General features: G+C 39.2%; 1 protein-coding gene and 1 non-coding gene across 2 annotated transcripts; both read right to left on the bottom strand.

Moving 5' to 3' along the window:
• Positions 1-9,632: 9,632 nt before the first annotated feature.
• Positions 9,633-15,652, bottom strand: KCNJ8 (potassium inwardly rectifying channel subfamily J member 8). The gene is made up of 2 exons (XM_049783827.1): positions 15,217-15,652; positions 9,633-10,771 (listed from the first exon to the last, which is right to left on the bottom strand). Exons 1-2 carry the CDS (start codon positions 15,588-15,590, stop codon positions 9,871-9,873), a joined length of 1,275 nt encoding a protein of 424 aa, XP_049639784.1. The 5' UTR covers positions 15,591-15,652; the 3' UTR covers positions 9,633-9,870.
• On the bottom strand, positions 12,245-12,408 carry LOC126023608 (U1 spliceosomal RNA). The gene has a single exon (XR_007500718.1). It is a non-coding gene; the product is annotated as a U1 spliceosomal RNA (small nuclear RNA).
• Positions 15,653-21,989: the final 6,337 nt, after the last annotated feature.

Raw genomic sequence — 21,989 nt, 5'->3', positions numbered from 1 at the left:
AAATTTCCTTGGCCTAAAAGATACAGGGTTTCTCTGCCCTTGAAGCATACTGTCATGAGAATAACTACAGGCTCCATACACACTTCTTTTCACACCCCAAGGACTTTTTTGCAATATTTTTAATATAATTTTATTTTGATCATAGTGGCTTACATATTGTTGACAATAATATTTTAGGTACATAATTACATAAAATCAGGGGTATTTCCATCACTGATTTCTCCTCCCTACACCTCCATTCCCGTCCTACCTCCCAAATCCTCCTCCCTCACTCCCAGGGCTGCTAGAATATGTGGTCCCCTCTGTACCTAGCTTACTAATTAGTAGTCTTACACCTGTTTGGTCTTGGTACCTCCCTTATTTCCCCCTCTAATTGGGAGGCGGGACTAGATAGTTCAAGTTATGTGGTTTTGTTTGAAAAAGAGAAAAGTAATAAACTGGGGAAATACCAAATACGCCGAAAATGGGCAGAATCGTTCTAGAGGCTCTTATCATTGGATTGAGAGACGAAGGGGAAAAAGAAGGTGAAACACCCCAAAAGTACAGAAAGAAGTGCCAAATAAAATATCCAGTGAGCACTCCAACAATAAAGATAAGCACCACAAAAAAGCCATGGTCTTGAGATAGAAAACAAGGCAGAGCACACAAAGAAAGAAAAGAAAAGAAGAAAATAAGTATAAATGGAGACAACAACTTCAATAATCACATCAAAACAAAGAAATTGACAAAAAGTATATAGGTAAATAAAAAAAAACAAATAAAAAATGTTTTGTGCTTTTTGCCTCCCACCCCTCCTGCACAGGCACAGTAAATATTGGGGTCATTTGAAAAGGAATTATCTTGGCCTAAGAGATAGGGGGTTTTTCCACCCTTGTCATGGTATTAACTATAGACTCCATTCAGGTTCATTTACTCTCCCCTTGGTGCTTTTGTGGTGTTTGGAAAACTTCTGCTCTGTCCTGGGTGATAAAATCAGACCTCTGTGTCTAGAGATCTCAGTATAAGCACAGGTCCAGGAGTGGAACTTATGATGAAGTCTTTCTTTGTGGTTCTAGAAGTTCTGTTCTCTCAGTGTCATTTTAATCCATCTTCTGTTGTTGGTGGTCTTGGTCTTTGTGCTGATCCTAGGATGGAACCTAGGATATCATCTTTTGTTGTGTTTCCAGAAGACCTATTCCATTGCAATTGTCTCAGCCAGACCTTTGGACCTGGATATCATGGTTGTTGTGCAGGTTGTAGCTCAAACCCTAGACTAGGGCTTTTTTTTATTGGTCCCAGGATACATAGTCCAGTCAGGTTCTAGCAGCCAGTCATCTGTAAATCGCGATCTTGGCTTTTGGACAGACCAAAGGGTGACAAGTCTTCTGATTTTGTCTTATAGTTAGCTGGTGAAGTAGGATAACCTGCTCTTAGGTCAAGTTGTTCCCATTTTCCTCATTGTCAGGATATAATATTAAAGCTGGCACTTTTTGGTGTCCCAGCAGTATTAAGGAGTCCCGGATGGTATTTGTTTCCTGTAGCTGTTGTGAAGAACTGTGTCATTTCTAAGTCTGGGATCAAGACTGGACAGATGGCATCTAATCACCTGGGGTCTAAGTTGGGTCCACGTGACATATTTTCAAGGTTGGAGATATCCCTGTATTGTAAACAAGTATGAGTTCTTATCCCTAGTAGATAAGAGCTCGTTTTTATATGTAAGATTTCAGCTTTTTTTTTAGTGTGTCTTTGCAGGGAGAAATGGTGCTACATTATATTGCCGGTGCATTTGGGGGTGGAAAGAGAAGAAAACAAAAACAGGTCACACACCCAAAAAAGATAAAAATAGGAATAAAAATATATGTGCTCACATATATATATGAAGAACAAACATTTAAAGAAATGAAATAACAAAATAATTAAAGGAACAAAGTGAATCAAGAGACTACCTTACTTTTGGGGAAAAGCAGGTAGAGAGGTAGTGTAATACAGGTCTTATACTTATGATGGAAGTATAGGTTTCCCCATTGTATTTTGAGATTTTCTTGTGGTGTGTGGATTTCCGGGTACCTTTTTTAAAATTTTTATTTGGTTTTTCGGGCCACACCCGTTTGATGCTCAGGGGTTACTCCTGGCTAAGCGCTCAGAAATTGCCCCTGGCTTGGGGTGACCATATGGGACCATGGGGGATTGAACCACGGTCCTTCCTTGGCTAGCACTTGCAAGGCAGACACCTTACCTCTAGCACCACCTCGCCGGATCCTCCCGGGCACCTTGTCATCATACACCCTGACCTTCTTGAGATTGTCCAAAAAATTGCGGCAGGGAGGTCTTGGAAGAGTTCTTGCATTGGGAATACTTTTATAGGTAAGTCCAGTTTCAAGTAACAGTCCATGTTAGGGGGAGTTGGTAGGGAGGGCCGCGCATCATGAATCAGCAGGGGAGTTGGTTGCCTTTTCTTGCTGGGGAGGAGGTGTAGGTTTGACTGGGTGTCCCTTCGCTTAGGTGCTGGGCACTGGTTCATTGGGGTAGGAGGTCAGTCTCGATGCCTAATGGATTAAGAACAGAGGGTAAAGAGTTTTAATAAGGTGGGAGGTCTGGATGGGATTGAGGGGTGAAGGGATAGTTGGATTTCCAAAGAGGGGAAAGGGAAAAGTACATGGAAGGGGCAGGAAAGAAGAAAAGAGAAAATACATTAAAAAGAAAGGAGAATAAAAAAGAAAAAAAAGAAAAGAAATAAAAAGAAAGTAGTGAGAAGAGAGGAGAAAAGAGCAAGGGAATGCTAGTTTGCTTGAATGTGTTCGATGAGTAGCGTCTGTAGTATATAAGTTTGTAAGTCATAGTTGCTGCTTCGGTGGTCTGACTGGCCACGTGCTTCAAATCCTAGAAGGAGGAATAACCTAGAGATAAAGTGTATGTTAAGGAGTATTCTCGGGACATTCTCATAGTGCAAGCATGTATCTCGTGTGACTGAGCCCCGAGATTCCATCTTAGTTTGTCCACCCTTTGTATCCAAGCGTGCCTGTGGACAGAAAAGCTGAGAGATTATTTTAAATATAGTAATATTAAGGCATTAAAACATATTATGAGATGTTTCCATTGGAGTCAGTAATTTCCTATGGTATTCTTTACCTGTGATCCTGTATAAGATCCCTAAGGGATTATTATGGGTCTTTGTAGTAGAAGGCTGATTACATGCCTGTTCTCTCTATGCTGCTGTTTCTGCTGTTGCTGGTTTCTTTGTGGTATAATGTGTAGTCAAGAGTTTGTGTTGTTCCTCTTTCATGTGTTTTGGGCACTGCTCCCGAGTATATGTTGACTGTTATAGTGTTTGGAGTTTCTACCCTGTTAAACCCTGTTATTTGATTTTTGAGTATTAATTGTATATAAGGTGTATGTTCTAGGTGCTTCAGAATAGTGCTATCATTCTGTGTTTATCTTTCGTCTTCTGACTTACTTTGTTTAACATAATATGTTCTAGGTCCATCCACGTTGCTGCAAAGTCTGTGATTGTATCATTTCTGACTGCCATGTAGTATTCCATTGTATATAGATACCACATCTTAATGATCCGTTCATCTGTTGTTGGACATCGAGGTTGGTTCCAAGACTTGGCTATTATACTTAATGTTGCAATAAATGGTGGGGTGCACACATACTTTGGAATGAATGTCCTTCCAACTTGGGGGTAGATACCTAGGAGAGCAATTACTGGGTCAAATGGCAGCTCAATTCTGAGTTCTTTGAGCAGACTGTTCCCCATAGGTAATGGACTAGGGGGCATTCCCACCAGCAGGGGATGAGAGTGCCTTTCATACCACATCCCCGCCAACAGAGATTGTTCCCATTATTTTTGATGTGAGCCATCCTCACTGGTGTAAGGTGGTATCTCATTGTTGTCTTGATTTGGATCTCCCTGATGATGAGTGAAGGTGAGCATGTTTTCATGTGTTTGTTGGCCATCCTTCTGTCTTCCTAAGAGAAGTGTCTATTCATTTCAGCTCCCCATTTTTTATGGCTTTATTCGTTTTTGGGTTGCTCAGCTTTTTGTGTGCTTTGTATGTTCTAGATATGAGCCCTTTATCTGATTTGTTGAGCTTAAAGATTTTTTCCCATTCTGTTAACTGTCTTCTTGTGTTAAGTAAGGTTTCTTTCGCCATACAGAAGCTTTTTAGTTTGATGTAGTCCCACTTGTTTATGTTTGATGCTAAAGTTCTTGCCATTGGTGCTCCATACTCGAAGACCTTTTTGATATATTGGTCTTCGAGTGTTTTGCCTATTTTATTCTCAATAAACTTTATAGATTTGAGTCTGATTTCAAGGTCTTTGATCCATTTTGAGTTGACTTTTGTATAAGGAGTGAGGTATGAGTCAATTTTCCCTTTCGTACATGTGGTTTTCCAGTTGTACCAACACCATTTGTTGAATAGAATTTCTTTGTTCCATTTCAATTACTTGCCTCTTTTGTCAAATATTAGTTGGCTGTATATATGGGGGTTTATGTCTGAGAATTCTGTTCTGACCCACTGGTCTGAGGTCCTATCTTTGTTCCCGTACCATACTGTTTTGATCACTATGGCTTTATAGTATATTTTCAGGTTAGGTAAGGAGATGTCACCCAGCTTCTTGTTTTTTAGTATGTGTTTGGCTATTCTGGTTCTTTTGTGGTTCTAGATGAATTTTGTGATTGATTGTTCTAATTCTTTAAAGAATGATGTCTGAATTTGGATAGGGATTGCATTAAATCTATATAGTAGTTTGGGTAGGATAGTCATTTTGACTATGTTAATTCTACCTACCCATGAACATGGGATGTTCTTCCATTTCTTTAGATCCTCTTCAATTTTTTTTCTGAAGTGTTTTGAAGTTTCCCTGGTATAGGTCCTTCATTTCCCTTGTAAGGTTGATCCCTGGTACCTGATATTTTTGATACTATTTTAATTGGATTTATATTTTTAATTTCTCTCTCCTTGACTTTGTTATTTGTCTATAGAAACACTACTGTCTTTTGTGTATTGACTTTGTATCCAGCCACTTTGCCGTATTGGTTAATTGTTTCTAGGAGTTTTACTGTGGACTCTTTAGGGTTTTCGATGTATATCATCATATCATCTGCAAATAGAGATAGTTTGAGTTCCTCTTTCCCAATTTGTATTCCATTTATTCCCTTCTGTTGTCGGATTGCTATTGCTAAGACTTCTAAGGTTATATTGAATAAGAGTGGAGAGAGTGGACAGCCTTGCCTAGTTCCTGACCTTAGTGGAAATGCTTCTAGTTTTTGCCATTAAGTATAATGTTGGCTGTAGGCTTTTTATAGATAGCTGTAACTATCTTGAGGAAGGTTCCTTCTAACCCTATTTTGCTGAGTATCTTTAACATGAAAGGGTGTTGCATTTTGTCAAACGCCTTCTCTGCATCAATTGATATGATCATGTGATTTTTGTCTTTCTTGTTGTTGATGTGATGTATTTGATGTGATTTGCATATGTTGAACCAAACTTGCATTCCTGGTATAAAACCCACTTGGTCATAATGTTTGATCTTTTTGATGAAGTTCTGGATTTGGTTTGCTAAGATTTTGTTGAGTATCTTTGCATTTATGTTCATTAGTGAGATTGGTCTGTAGTTTTCTTTCTTGGTGGTGTCTTTGCCATCTTTGGGAATGAGTGTGATATTAGCCCCATAAAAGGAGTTGGGGAGGATTACTGTTTTTTTCAATGAATTTAAAGAGCCTATGGAATAGTGGTAGTAAGTCTTCTCGGAATGTTTGACAGAATTCACCTGTAAATCCATCTGGGCCTGGACTTTTGTTCTTAGGGAGTTTCTTAATTACATCTTCAATTTCTGTTGAGGTGATTGGTCTGCTTAGGCTTTCTAGATCTTCCTTTTCCAGTCTCAGAAGATGGTATCTTTCCAGTAATCTGTTGATTTCTACTGGGTTTTCTAGCCTAACTGTATATAGTTGTTCATAATATGATCTCATGATATGTTGTATTTTTTTTTTTTTTGGTTCTGTTGCAATCTCTCCCCTTTCATTTGTGATCCTACTGATTTGGGTGTTTTCCCTCTTTTTTTTTCTTTTCTTTTCTTTTCTTTTTTTTTTTTTTTTGTGAGGTTTGCCCGTGGTTTGTCTATCTTGTTTATTTTTTTAAAAAACCAACTCCTGGTCTCATTGATTTTTTGTATGGTTTTCTTAGTTTATATGTTGTTTTTTTCTGCTCTGGTTTTTATTATTTCTTGCCTTCTGGTTGTGATTGGATTTCTCTGCTGCTGTTGTTCCAATTCCTTGAGGTGATCCTTTATTTTATTTATTTATTTATTTATTTATTTATTTATTTATTTATTTATTTATTTTTGGTTTTTGGGCCACACCCGGCAGCGCTCAGGGGTTACTCCTGGCTATCTGCTCAGAAATAGGTCCTGGCAGGCACAGGGGATCATATGGAACACCGGGATTTGAACCAACCACCTTAGGTCCTGGATCGGCTGCTTGCAAGGCAAACACCGTTGTGCTATTTGTCCAGGCTCGAGGTGATCCTTTAAACTGTTGATTTTGTCTTTTTCCTGTTTCTTGACATAGGCCTGTATTGCTATGAGTTTCCCCCTAATTACTGCTTTTGCTGTGTCCCACAAATTTTGACAAGTTGTCTCTTCATTATCATTTGTCTCAAGGAATCTTTTTATTTCATCCTTGAGTTGCTCTTTGATCCACCTGTTGTTGAGCAGCATGTTGTTTAAGAAGAAAGAAAGAAGAAAAGCTTTTGGAACTGGAGAGATAGCTTGGAGGTAAGGCATTTGCTTTGCATGCAGAAGGATGGTGATTTGAATCCTGTCATCCTATATGGTCCCCAAGCCTGCCAGGAGTGATTTCTGAGCATAGAGCCAGGAGTAACCCCTGAGCGCTGCGGGTGTGACCAAAAAACCATATAATAATAATAATAAAAGCTTTTAAAGTTGTTATATTAATATGGTATTGTTATTAAAATCATTGTGGATTTACTGAGCTGTTTGGTGCTCACTGCACTTCTCTTTTATTGTTTTCATTCATTGAGATAAGTTGGCTTTTGCGCCTTTCCTATCTAATTTGCTGAGCTCCTATTTGGTTGCCAGTCATGGTTGTCTGCTTCAAGACCTGTGTAACTGGGGTGATTCACCAGAGGTTTGGTGTTTCTTCAAGATAAGTTGTGGAGTTATAAAGATGGGCTGTATAAAAGTTGGAGGATATTGGGTGTGGGTAGGGCCACTGGGCCTCTTTGTAGGAAAGTGACTCTGCCTATCCCCATCCTGAGAAGTCTCCAGAGTTCTTAGCTCAGAGACCATTCAATATGGGATTATTCTTCAGTTTGGCATCTCTTCAAATAAAAAACCCCATATTATTTCTTTATTTTTTGGCTTATGATACTATTAAAACTGGTTTCTTATGTACATACTTCAAATATTACACCCATTGCCAATGTATTTCTCTCTCTCTCTGAAGGACCTCCAGTTCTCCACACTCACCTCCTAATTCAATTGTGTATCAATTCCTATTATGTTCATTGTTGTACTTAGTACAAGAGCCAAAATATGGGAAAAAAACCCCAAATACCTAACTGGAAATGAATGAACGAAGAAGTTGTAATATAGCTACCATCTTTCTCCCATTGACTTCCTTCTTCATAGACGTGACAACCAGTGACTTCAGTCATTTTCACTTATCTGGAAGAAGGATAGGAAAAAATCTAGGTCTAGTGATGAGACTTGCCCTGTGCATCCTGTATCAGCTAGCTCCAAAATCCTGTATCTCAGCCCCATTCATTGATCAGCCCTAACATTTCCCACTAGAAGCTAGTGACTTCTCCACCAGTAGTGGGCACTGGGCAGCAGCAGACTCTGCATGTCTTTACTGAACCAGTATTAGCTGCCTGATGAGTTGGCTCACTTGTCTTGAGGCCAGGTTAAAAGATCTCGTCAGCCTCTTAGGTTGCTGTGGCTGAATCTACCACTGTCAATTTTTCTTGCACAACTTCAGAGTTAGCACTAAGCTCTGTACTGCTTCACTCTCTCCTAGATGAGTAGCCCAGTTGGCACTAGAAGTGTGAAAATTGGGTATAGTATAAAATTAAATCTAATGGACTTTTCTAGAGGATGCCAGATGGGGCTGGAAACAAAAAGTGTTCAGTGTGATTCCCAGGTCTGAGTGATTGGGAGAAACCATGGGGAAGTTGCAGTTGAGTTGAGGTGTAGAGACAGATTTTCGACAAGATGCATTTGAAACATCCCAGTGGAGCTCCAAAAGCTATGTGATAGTTGAGCCTGGAGTTCAAAGGAGTGGTTAGACCTTTTTATAAAAATGATAAAAATAAGTAAGATGAGAACAAATATTCACCATTTGGTGATAATCATACGCTTTTTGTTTAGGAAAGGATTAGAATATATATGTATATATATATATAATGTATTCTGATGTTCATAAATGAAGTAAAGGGACCAGAGTCGTGGCGTATGTAGTAAGTTGTCTACCTTGCACATGCTATCCTAGGACAGACCATGGTTCGATCTCTTGGCGTCCCATATGGTACCCCAAGCCAGGAGTGATTTCTGAGTGCATAGGCAAGAGTAATACCTGAGCATCACCTGGTGTAGCCAAAAACAGACAAACAAAAAAAGAAGTAAAAAATTTAGAGATAAAACCTGATTTCTGATATTCCTGGGAAGAAAAAGTGGTTTTGAAGGTAAGATGGATTCAGAGAACAAAGCTTACCACATGGTAAGATAGGAAATCTAAGAGAATGTTTTTAGGGTTTAAAATAAAATGAAAATGTAGGACAAGAAAAGAAGAGATGGCCCAAAGAGAAGTGTTATCACTGAACATGTTCTTCATATGGTTCAGATTCTTTGGGGGGGGGGCGCTCATGGGCTGCTGAAGAAGATGAATAGTGGTGGTTCCTGGTGATTCCTGATTAACCAGGTGAAAATTTATGGTGCTGTTTGGAACCTGTAGAGGAGGGGTCACCTGGGTCAACTGCTGGCCTCCAGGATAAAAATAATCAAGGAACCATGTGGTACTGAGAATCAAACCTAGGTTGGCTGCCTGCAAGACATATACCTTCACCCTGGTAATATCTCTCTAGTCTCTCAAATATTTTTATCTTGAACTTTAAGAATCATTTTGTCAAGAGAGTAATCACCAAAAATGCACTGAATATAAAGAAATGTTTAATGAAATATTTTATACAATCTTTTTTCTCTAGGGCATCTCAGGAAATGAGAAACTGAGAGACATAAAAATTATTTTGGGGCATCCAATTCACAATGATACAAGATTAGATTTTCTTCAAAGTTCCTTGGGCATGGTTGGCTGCAGGTTTCCCTGCAGAGGACCAGGATCCCTCAGAAGATCATATGTGAATGAATAGGAGCTACTAGATGGATGGGGATGATAAACTGAACATGCTTTGCATCAGTCTTTATTTGTGAAGAAACACATAAAAAGCAAAGGCAACACACACAGGCTGAAATGCAAAAGGTGCTGACAACAGGTACCTCACCCCGTCTTGCATTTCCAGGGGTCACAAGAGAAACAGGGAACTTTTGACTTAAGTCCACTTAGAATTTCAAATGGAACCAGTCCTTGCTATTCAAATTAAGATGTTTCAATTGGAGGAAAATGAAAGTCTACCAGTTCCAAAACATAATTCAAACCTGTCATGACAAATATTGCATGTATAAAACAATTGCAGGACACAAGTCTTTTATCCTCATATTAATGTTGCTATAAAAGGTGCCGTAGTTTGAATATGAATATCATTTAGTGCATTAAGTGTTCAAGGACAAAACACTGGGTCCTGCCTCTGATACAGTTTGACATTGTCCTGCATGAGAGGACAAGACTTCCTTGGACTGGTCTTGATGTCATGATTCTGATGTGTTTTGGTTTCCTTCTGGAGTCATAAATTGCACCTTTGGTACAATGAGGGAAGAGTTGTTCCTGCGGATGGAGTTGTTCCTCCTCATGGAATTGTTTCTTCTCATGGAGTTACGCTTCCTCAGAGAATTTTGGTGGGATAGTTCACTCTTCTGGAGTGTCTGAATGAGGATGGAAGGTTTTTCATCCAGCTCTCGAGCACTGCAGCGAGGAGCAGCCACTTTCACGGTATTACCAAATTTGGAATAATCCACAGAATAGACACCTTCTTCCTCAGTGACAATAGACACAAAACGATGGCCCCATTGAATCTCCTCGGCAATGTACGAGGTTCTTGCCTGAGTAGTGATACCAGTAGTTTCAACCACTCCTTCCAGAATCACGATGACTTCCAGGTCTTGGTTGACTAGGTCAGTTGCTGAGATATCATACAAGGGACTGCGCTTGTCAATCACATGGCAAATGATCAAAGGGGCCACCAGGAAAATGTTATTGCTCTCAATGGGATTATCAACAGGGATGTCCATTTGATGAATAGGCACTACCTCTCCCTCGGGGGTGGTGGTTTTCTTAACCACTTGGATTCGCACAGAGGCACTGATGATCATGCTTTTCCTGAGATCACCGACGCGAAACATGAAGCACAACTTGCCATTACGCACAGCGATCACAGCATGGCGGCTGAAAATTAGAGTTTCCGCTCTCCTGTGAGCCTGGGCAGTTTTCATAAAAATGCAGCCCAACATGACGGCATTGATGATGAGACCCACAATGTTCTGGAGAATGAGCACCGTGATGGCCAGTGGGCACTCCTCTGTCATCATTCTCCCTCCGAAGCCAATGGTCACTTGGACCTCGATGGAGAAGAGAAAAGCAGAAGTGAAGGACCTAAAAAGAAGTATAATGCAAGACAAAACCATCAAACCGATCCTTGAATCAGGAATTCATGTCACGAGAACATTTTCCTTTTATCTTTTTAAAGTAGCAGGCATAGTTGTTCAAAGACTAGCTGACACAATCAATGTCTGTTTCTAGACCAGTGCTTCTCAAATAGTGGGGCGCATAAAGGGGGGCGCGTTTGATCTCAGCAAACACTGTCATAAAAAGCTAAGTTCCGTGTTTATGTCCCTGGATGTCTCTGGAGCTGAGAGTTGCTGTGTCCTGCTTCAAATGAACCCCGCTTCGAAAAGCTAGGCATTGCAAAACGTGCTCATTGTAGCCATTAATCCAGACATCTGATTTAAAAAAATCATTTTATATATTTTTGTTTTGCAGGTTAAAGTTTTTTTTAATAGAGATACTATTTACAGTCGCGCTGGGTGCATGAAAAATGTTTTCTTCTTCCTTGGGGGCATGACAGAAAATAATTGAGAAGCACTGTTCTAGACATAAGGGTGTGTCTGTCTGACTGTCTCTTTCCTGCAGCCCCCTATTTCCAGCCTTTTGGGAGGCAATTCTAGTCATATATTCTAGGTTTTGGAAGGATAGACCTATTTTTATGATGGCATTAAGAAAATATACATGTTTGTGATTAAAGGCATATTTTAAACTGTAATGCTTCTTACCAGTTTCATGTTGATCATTTACTTCATATCTGTGTTACCTAATTTTAATCCTAGAGAAGTTAATGAGTTAATATGTTAAAATTATTTACAATATTTAAAAATAATTCATCAGCACTGATTGTGTACCTGTATACAGGAAGCACAATACTAAAAAAGAAGAAGATATATCATTCAAAAATATTAGTTTTGATTCTAAGTAATGTCTTTTTGAAAAAAAAAACTTCATTCACTTTTTTATGGATGAGTTTCTAATGAATTAAAGGGATATGAGGCAGAGAGATTAGTAAACAAGTACATGAAGATCACATAGTTATTAAGAACTCAAATCCATCAACCCAGTTCCCCAGCAGACAAAAAAGAATGGCCTTTAAATATCAGGGGACTCTTAGGTAGCTTTTTCCACATTTCAGTGAGTATACACTTATTTGGTAGGACCAGGGTGGTCTTTGGAAAGTTCTTAGGGCATTCAGATTTATTTCTCTGTTAGAGAAACTTTGTTATTCATGAATTCACTTCACTATAAATGTTATACTTTACTATAAATGTTAGCTGTGGTTGCTTACTTTTAGTAGTACATTAAATATGCTCTTAAATTGTTAGTCTGTTCTTTGCCCCCTACTCAAGTCAAGTAGTGAAGTGGGCTTTTATCAGAATATTGCCTATGTACTAAAGCCACACTTAATAAGTGACCAAAATGTGAAAACACTGCATATAGAATACACAAGAAAATTTGTGGGGACATGATGAGAAATTATGTGAATATACATAATAGTTCTGAAAATTAGTTTTTTTTTTCCAGGGGAGAGCACAAATGCAATCCCCCACTACCACAAATTATGCAGTCGAGTTTCCCACATTTGGGGAAATTGCAGGGGTCAGCACACCCGGAGTGCAATGGGTGAGCCTTGCCCTGGGGAAACCACCTTTGTGATCATGGTATCTCCCCTGCCAGGTAAGTATTGAAAATTAGTTTTTAACTAAGTATGAAAACTGCTCCCTCCAAACTTTTATTGTTAAAAACATAAACAAAAATCTATAATTATTTTCCATACTTAGATACAAACAAAACATAGCCTGTGACCCAAAAACTAGACAAAGTAAATGATTCCAGAGGAGGAATATACATCTAACTTTAGTTTATAATAATGTTTAATGCCTCAGGAAACAGTCAAGTATGAATATCCCCATATGTTTTACTGAATCTCTAGAAAGATTCAATGTCATTATTTATTTACTGTTAATTTTATAAAAAAGAAACTTAATTCTAAACCTCATCTGTTTCCCAGCTCAATCTTTGTGAATGTCTGTGATAATGAAACAATTGCAAGAACTGAAAGAAGTGAAAGTGTTTTCTTCTTTTTTGGTTTTGTTGTACAGGGAGTTAGGCTAATTAATAAAAAGACAACACATTGGTTTATTTTCTGACTATGTTAGAAAATCATCCACATGGAAGGAAAAATGACCCAGTCAAATAAAACTGGTAGAATTTTATGAGAACATCTGGGTGAGTGAAACCACACATAATTTACTTCCTATTTTAAGGACATGTTGGGACCCAGAATCAGAATGAAAATATAAAAAGCTACAATTATGTCCTTGAAATTTCATTTAGGAGATAGTGAAGATGTTTAGTTTCTATCTTTATAATAGAAACTATTATATCTAATTCATGATGATTATACTCTGCTAATATCAAAAATTAAGTAATGCCATAAGAATTAAACTCAGTATGATTTTATCCTTAAATGATGCCAGCATTTTTTTTAATTTAAGAAGACCATTCAAAGTGACAAAATTATCAAGTGGGTAAAATCTGTCCCTGCCCCTCATATTTCTAACACAACTTCTCATAGAGGACTTTATAGTCACAACAGCAGATATATTTCAGAGAGTATAGGATCAGAACACATCCTATTTAATAGATCATTGTAAGGATACCACCTTAATTTAATTTTAGTAAGTTGCTTAATTTTAAGTAAATTTAAGTAAATTGCTTAAAATTTAGTAAACTTTAGTAAATTGCTTAATTTTTCATAGAGAAGGGCAATATATTTGTCTTGTGGTTAAAATCATTCACTTATTTTTGAGAAACTTTCTTCTTTATGTCTCCTATACATTATTTTTTATTTTGTCCAGAATTTATTTTATTAATTTCATTTAATTTTCTTTATCTTTTCTTGTGGCTAGCAAGCAGTGTCTTTTTTATTTTTTATTTATTTATTTTGATTTATAAAGTTATTCATTTTTGGGTTTCAGATATCTGATATTCCAACACCAATCAGTGTCAATTTTCCTTCACTAGTACCCCAGGTTCCCTCCCACCCAGCAACCTTAATTTTATTTTGAAATCTTTTTGTTTAATTGTTGAACTGAGGTTTACAAAGTTGAGTTTTATGTACATAAATTTTCAACTTCTCTTATGATTTATTAATATCCATGACACAATTTCCTAAAGAGAAATACGTAATTGACTTTCATATAAAAACTGTTAAAAACTATCTTACTGGTTTTTTTTATATTTATTCTACTAATGAGCACCTATATTTTTACTGATATTTACTTAGAGACAAAAATCTGTGACAATTATGACAGGAAAACAATATATTTAGCAACAAAGACATTAAGCTAGTTCAGTGTAGTTGCCCTGGTTGGAATTTGAGCTGAAATCAGTGTCCCTGTGAACTGGGACACAAATGTTGATATTTAAGCATTTCAGTTACTGAGGAAATGGAAGGAGGGACAAGTTCATGATTTGCGCTTCTGTTTCCTCCAGGGCTGTGCATGGAGTTCATAACATTTCAGGGTCAGTAAAGGTCTTGTTCTTTACAGCTTCCTGAAAGAATTATGCTTGTTCAAGTGGCTTTGCACTACACATTATTCAAATTTGGAATAATTCTTAGAACAGATCCTGAAAAAACTTTCTAGTGGTTTTGGTTTTTTTTCATAGCCAATTCATGTGTATGATCCCACAAAGAAAATTAAAAGACAAATCTGCCCAGCTACATGTTTGTAGGCTAGGTAAAAATCAGAGACTTCTGAACTTCAAATCTACATTGCTTATCTTGGAAATATTTGTATTGAGAGATGAAAGCAAAAAGTAGATGATTTGAGAACTGTCTTATTTATTCCTGTTCTCACCTGCAACATTACATCACTTAGTTCTGAATCTGCACATGACTTTTAATTTCAGAATCAGAACATAACAAACAGCTGTGCTCAGAACCTCCTGATCCAGAAGAACATAATGATTTGTTCCATTTGGGGGTAGTTTTTAAAATTTGGGACAATGGTCCTCTCCCCGTCATGTTTCCCTTATTATTTTTGAAAATGTCAAGAGTAAGAGAAAAATTTGGGCACTAGCACTTGAACAATGAGTTTTTGATCGGACATAATTATGTGTGGACACTGGAAAATGATTTTCCACACTGGAAGCGAATTGGGTATCATTTATTTATTTATTTGTTTGTTATGAGTCAGATCCTCTAAATTCTTCAGCAATTCTTTTAGAAATGATTGATAGAGGGTTTTCAAACCTTGCCCCAGGAACTGAAACTGCAAATTTTTGAGAAAGCTCATCCCAAAGGGTACATTCAAAAAAGAATTTTACGCCTCTGTTGGATTGTTTTTTTTTTTTTTTTTTTTTTCCTTGTCTGTTGCTGAAAGAATCATGCCACACCCCACAAAACCCAGGGCCTGGGAGCAGAGGTAGTCTTCTAGTCTGGGCCTTCCTGTTTTCTGCCCCCCATGTCCACCCCACCGCCTTCTTACCTGACATTAGTCACACACACCCTAGACTCCAGCATCCCTTTCTCCTGGCTGTTCTTCTCCATGTATTCAAAGATATCCCCGTGGGCAAAGGCCACCAGCCACCACATGATGGCGAAGAGCAGCCAGCTGCAGAGGAAGGACATGGTAAAGATGACCAGCGTGTGGCGCCATTTGAGGTCCACCAGGGTGGTGAAGATGTCCTGCAGGAAGCGCCCCTGCTCGCGGATGTTCTTGTGCGCCAGGTTGCAGGCACCGCTCTTGGCGATGAAGCGGGCTCGGGGCAGGCGGTCTCGAACCCGCGGCTTGCGCAGGTTCTCGGCCGCGATGCGCGCCAGCACATACTCCTCTGGGATGATGCTTTTTCGGGCCAGCATCGTGCTCTCACCATAGCCGGCGAGTCCACCTGGGCCACCTGTCTGCCGCCAGCTCTCGAACCGACTTCCTGCGGGTGGGGAAACAAGAGATCGAATCTCCCCTCTGCAGCTCAGTCCACACCCGCAAAACTAGCAGTCCTGAATGCAAGCATGTAAAGGCAAGTCTAGCTTGTCCTGGATCCCTAAGACCTCATTGGAGTCCAACAGCCTTAAAGACACAGCTGGAGTACCCTCCTTCCCACCTCCCAGCTATTCTATACAGCATGCTCTATGAATGCTCACTGCTTCGAGATAACCGCTAGTTTATAATTAGTGCAAGACAAAAATGAAGGCTAATGGTGCATCTCGGTTCCTTTTATTTTTCTTCTTCCAAAAAATGTAATCGTAATGTTTAATTTCAAATTATGATCTACATACATTTATAAGAAAAAATTTGCAAAATTGCATTGCATCTCGGTTCTTTTCTTAGCAAAGATCCAGAGGCATCCATCCAAAACAAAAAGGGAAATCTTCCCCCATCTGTTTTTTTGGTCTTATCTTTTATTTATTTATTTTAAAATAAATATGTATTTAATCTTTATTTATTTAATCTTTTATTTAAACAAATCTTTAGTAAACATGATTACAAGCATGTTTGTAGTTGGGATTCAGTCATAAACAGAATACCCCCGTCACCAGTGCAACATTCCCACCACATCTCCCCTTAATTTTAGAAGTAGGTAGAGGAAATGTCGAAGTCACTTATAAAATGGTTAGTGTCATCTCAAAAAAGATAAGCACGGAATTCTTTAAAGTGGAAGCAAGTGGGAGTTGCAATTTTTGCAAAAACTTAACTTCCCCGTTCAAAGCACTGTGTTCTTCGAGGAAATTTTGACCGTGACGGGATCCGCGGGACCGGGGAGAAAGAAGCCCGTGCCGAAAGTGCACCCGACCCGGCTGGAAACCCTGGCTGTGCTGTAGATATTAAATCCTTTGTAGCCCCGACAGCTTCCCCATCTTGCCCCGGGACTGGTACCCAAAACTTACAGAATCCGGGCTGCGGGGTCACAGACTGCAAATCCCCGCGCGCGCAGGCCGGTGGCAGGCAGATCCCCCCGCGCCCATCCCTGCGCGCAGAGCCGAGCCGGAATTGGAGGGCCAGATCCGAGCGGTGAGCATGGGGCGGAGAGTTGGGACACTCAGGTTCTGGGGGTGGGGGGGGGGGCGCCTAGGGAGAAGCTAGCGGCGGGGTGACTCCCGGGACCCCTGCGGGGGGCGGGCCGGGGAGGAGACACCACTGGGGCTTTGAGGCTGGGAGAGTGTCCCGAGGAGCAGCTGGCCGACGCAGGGAAGTGGGGAGAGGCTGGGCGGGATCTGCAGCTTCTGGTAGTCCCGACCCCCTGTTGCGCTTTGACAGGCCCCTGGCTCTGGACTAGACTGGACTGCCCGCAGGAACACAAATTCAGAGATGCAAAAGGAGTGAAAAAACAATTTTTGTTTGCTTGTTTAAAAAAATGGTTTGTACCCTGGTTGGATAATTGGGCTGCATGAGATGGCATAGAAGCAGATCGAAAAATCTAAGATCAGAACAAGTGGCTGTGCACACTTTTGTTCCCAGGAATTCACTCTTTTTCTATAGGAAAGTTACCCAACAGCTTCTGATCTATTATTCTTAACTTCACTAAACTATTTCTTTACAAAACCTGTTCATAGGGAATCTCTCTCTCTCTCTCTCTCTCTCTCTCTCTCTCTCTCTCTCTCTCTCTCTCTCTCTCTCTCTCTCTCTCTCTCTCTCTCTCTCTCTCTCTCTCTCACACACACACACACACACACACACCACAAACACATGTTCCAGCATGGGTCACTTCTGGTGAAGAGTTCCCCCCACAAAAACCATTGTGCACTTTAAGGCGCAAACCTTCAGTGAACTGTGGCAGGGTCCTCTCCAGCTTGATGGTTGCTGGGATTTTATCCCAGTCAATGGCCAAGCCTGGAGAGGTTCTAAGTGAACAGTTTTTTTTTGTTGTTGTTGTTGTTGTTGTTTGTTTTTTTCCTTCTGTCACTGTTCCAGAAGGCTCCTCAGGCAAGCCTGTTCTCTTGCCACAAGTCAAGTCTTTCCATTCCATGACTTTCGTTCATGGAAACTTTCATTTTTGGGAGTTGCATGTGTTTTCTAAGACAAAGGACAGAAAGTGTGTGCAGTATAACCACTGTGTATCAAAGAGCTAAAATTAGTTTTTAACGAGGGCAAATGAGGAGCAAATTTTCCCCTTGCTGGCTGATTTTTTTTTCCCCATTTAATTAATACCTTTATGCAGATCTGTTTTGAATCTTTTCCCTTCTGAGGATCCCAGCCTGTGAAAGCTAGCTGTCCCCTCTTCTGCCATTTATGTCAGTAGTAATTGATGTAATAATTTTACTGCAAATGTGTAAAGAGATAAATATTACAAACATGATTGTGGTTGGGTTTCAGTCATGTTAGAGGACACCCCCCCCCATCACCAGTGCAACATTCCCAGCACTAATTTCTCAGACCATTGCAGAGAACATGGTGACTTGCTTTTGGCTGAAGAAGGAAGTAAAACAAGAATGTGCACCTGTGTGACAGAATAGGCTTGTTTATTGGCCCTACAACTAAACCTGTATGTGTTTCGGTGTTTACTCATTGCTTCCAGCATTTTTAAGACACCCAGAAATGAATATCAACATTTTCCTGTGCATTATTAACCAGTGAGTGTGAAATCTTTTTATTTATTTGATGTGGCAGATTAGTAACATAGCAAGATACTTGAATCTGGTACTTTCTGAGCAGCCTTTCTCTCCACTGCTCTGCACACACGACCTATTCTTTTCTTTGTTTTGTTTCTAGTTTTTGGGCCACACCCAGTGACACTCAGGGGTTACTCCTGGCTATGTGCTGAGAAATTGCTCCTGGCTTGGGGGATCATATGGGACGCTGGAGATCGAACCTGTCTGTCCTGAATCAACCTCTCACTGAGCTATCACTCTGGCCCCACATGAGCTATTCTTTCTAACAGTTGAATATTATTCCATTGTGTTCATGTACTTTAGTCTCTTTATCCATTTATTTTTTGTTGGGTGTTTCCAGATTTTAGCTATTGTGAATATGCTGAAATGACTATAGGAGTACAAATGTCTTTTCTGCTCAGAATTTTTTGGTCCTTGAGGTAGATACCAAGAAGTAAACTTGTCGGGATATACATGAAAGTTTTATTTCTAGTTTTTTTGAGTGTCCATATAATATTCCAAAACAGTATTAACAATCAATATTACCACCAGTGAATAAGTCCCCTTCCTTCCACATTATATTAACATTGGCTTTCTATTCTTTGTCATGTGTTAGAGGCGTGAGATGATATCACATTTTGATTTGCATTTTCCTGATGGAATGGCTGATAAGAAAATCAAAATTGCAGAACATTTTTTCATATTATTTTGAACCATCTGTATATCTTCTTTGATGAAGTTTTGATTAATCTCTTCCTCCCACTTTTTTTCTTTTAATTTTTATTTGACCAAAGTGGATTACAAATCTTTCACAGTAATATTTTATGTACATAATGACATTGAATCAGGGGCATTCCCACCACCAATGTTGTCCTCCCTCCACCCCTGTTTCCAGCATGCACCCCGTATCCCCCTCCTTTACCCCCGAGCTGTTAGTATAAGTGGTCCCCTCTGTGTCTAGCATGTTGTAGATTGGGTATCAATTCTGTTGTCGTCGGCTTTGGATTTGGTGTTTAAGTCTGATCATTTTTTTTTATTTCTACTTAATGTTCATACGACTGTTTGGTCTTGGTACCCTCCATTATTTCCCCCTCCATTTGTGAGGCAGAACAAGATGGTTCAAGTTATGTGGTTATGTTTGAAGGAAAGAAAATAATAATAATAATAATAAAATAAAATGGGGCAAAAAAATCAAATAAGCAAAAAATGGAAGGAGTCCTTCCAGAGGCTATAAATATCAATTTAAGAGAAGAAAGGGAAAAAGGAAGAAAAACATAACAACAATACAAAAAAAGAATCAAACAAAAAACTTCTAAAGCACCACAGCAATAAAGACAACAACCACACAATAACCAAGGTCCTGAAATAAAAACAAAATAAAGCACCAAAACAAAACACAACAAAACAAAAAACCCACAGGGGAAAAAAACCCCAACAAACAACAACAAAAACAAACAAAATTTAAATAAAAAATTAATTTGTGGGGCCGGCAAGGTGGCGCTAGAGGGAAGGTGTCTGCCTTGCAAGCGCTAGCCAAGGAAGAACCGGGACCGCGGTTTGATCCCCCAGCGTCCCACATAATCCCCCCAAGCCAGGGGCAATTTCTGAGCACTTAGCCAGGAGTAACCCCTGAGCATCAAATGGGTGTGGCCTGAAAAACAAAAAAAAATTAATTTGTGCTTTTTTTTTTCTTGCATAGGCACAATAAATATTGGGGAGATTAGAAAGGGAATTCCCTTGGCCTACAAGATACAAGGTTTCTTCGCCCTTGAAGTATACTGTCACAGGAATAACTACAGGCTCTGTACATGTTCTTTGACTCTCCCCTAGGTCCTTTTGTGATGTCTGGAAACTTTCTGCTTCGTCGTGGATGATAACATTAGGCCTCAGTATCTAGGGATCTTGGTATTTGCACAGGTTAAAGGATGGAGCTTAGGATGAAGTCTTTCTTTACGGTTCTAGGAGTTCTGTTCCATCTCTTATTTTAATGTCTTTTATAGTTGGTGGTCTTGGTTTTTGCCCTAATCCTAGGACGAAGCATAACTTCCTCCCAGTTTTTGATGGATTTGAGGTTTGTATTCCTTGTAAAGTTTTTATGTCTTTACATACCTTAGATTTTTGTTTGTTTGTTTTTAAGCCATACCTGAAAATTTCATCAGCTTGGCATCTCTTCACATGCAGTTTATTTTATTTAATTTCCCCTCTAATCCTGTACAGATTTTTTTCTACATATTTAATCACTAATTTTTCATTGCCAAATAAAGGTATATGTGTTTAGCTCACATTTTTCTTAATTTTTTCTTCAATACCGGGATTGATTTGCTTATTACTCCATAGGAGACTAAAAGTACATTTAAGGTTCACTTTTAATTGAATGTATGTGAAGATTTTTTAGCCCTTATGAACATCATTTATTTTATTTGTGGCTAGATAATTTCCACAGTTCTTATTCTCCTAATAAATGAACCTTGTCAGGGGCTTTCAAACAAGTAGTCATTATTTGCTTTGCTCCTCAAACACAAATTAGTGAAGTTTTTCAAAGCTCTCTTGAGATAAAAGTAGGGAGTGGTTTAACTATCTGGTGGCTTTTAACTTGTGAATCTTAAACTCTTTGATTTCATGTACCATATTAGACTTATGAATTTGGAGATTCTTCTAAATCACGATGGAATCAATTTATATTAGCAGTTCAAATAATGGTTGATCTTTTTGCTACAGTGTGCTGATTTAATAGTGTCCTCATATAAACCGCTTTGGAATTAGTTTAATAAAACTGTTACATAAACTGGTAATTAAAGCAACATGTTCTAAAGACTATTTTTTGTTGTATCTTGAAATGGGAATGACAATATAACTCTTCCTATTGTTCCAATGAATGCAGATATCGCTATTTTTAAAGTGTGTGTATGTGTGTATGTGAGAGTTTGTGTGTCTGCGTGTGTGTGCGTGGGGGGTAAGGGCCTCTTATCACCTTTAAATTAGGCCATTCAATGTTTTCAAAGGTATTCATCAGATTCATTTGAAAATATCTCCAGCCAGTTTCCAAGTTCAGTTTCTCAAAATTGATTCTGCTAATAGTTATGAATTAGCAAGTTATGAAAAGGGGGCATCTCTACAATCACTATTTTTTCTTTATTTTTTCCTTTTTTTTTTTGGTTTTTGAGCCACACTTGGTGACGCTCAGGGATTACTCTTGTCTATGTGCTCAGAAATTGCTCTTACTTTGGGAGTCCCTATGGGACTCCAGGGATTACACCCAGGTAGGATTACACCTGGGTCAGCTGCGTGCAAGGCAAACACCCTAACACTGTGCTATAGCTCTGGCCCCAAACCACTACTGTATTTGCCGGAGTATAATATGACTGGGCGTATAAGACGACCCCCTAATTTTGCAGTTAAAACATAGGTTTAGGACTATATTTGCTGTATCAGACAGAACGTTCCTGTGCTGCAACTGTATGTACCACAGTGAGCCAATCACAACAAGCAAAGGTTCAAAGGTTCTACTGTAATAGACTTCCTCTCTGACTCTGGCCAATCTGAGCAGGCTTTTGACAGTGTAGATTCGGGTCCAGAACATTGTCTAATTTGCATGCATCAAAAGCCTGCTTGGATTGGCTGAGTTAGAGAGGCGGTCTGAGCAGCTGGCAGTGATTGGTGCAGGATCAAGTT

This window comes from Suncus etruscus, chromosome 11 (genome assembly GCF_024139225.1).
Source record: "Suncus etruscus isolate mSunEtr1 chromosome 11, mSunEtr1.pri.cur, whole genome shotgun sequence".
Classification (NCBI taxonomy): domain Eukaryota; kingdom Metazoa; phylum Chordata; class Mammalia; order Eulipotyphla; family Soricidae; genus Suncus; species Suncus etruscus.
This window is presented reverse-complemented; position numbering and strand designations above follow the sequence as displayed.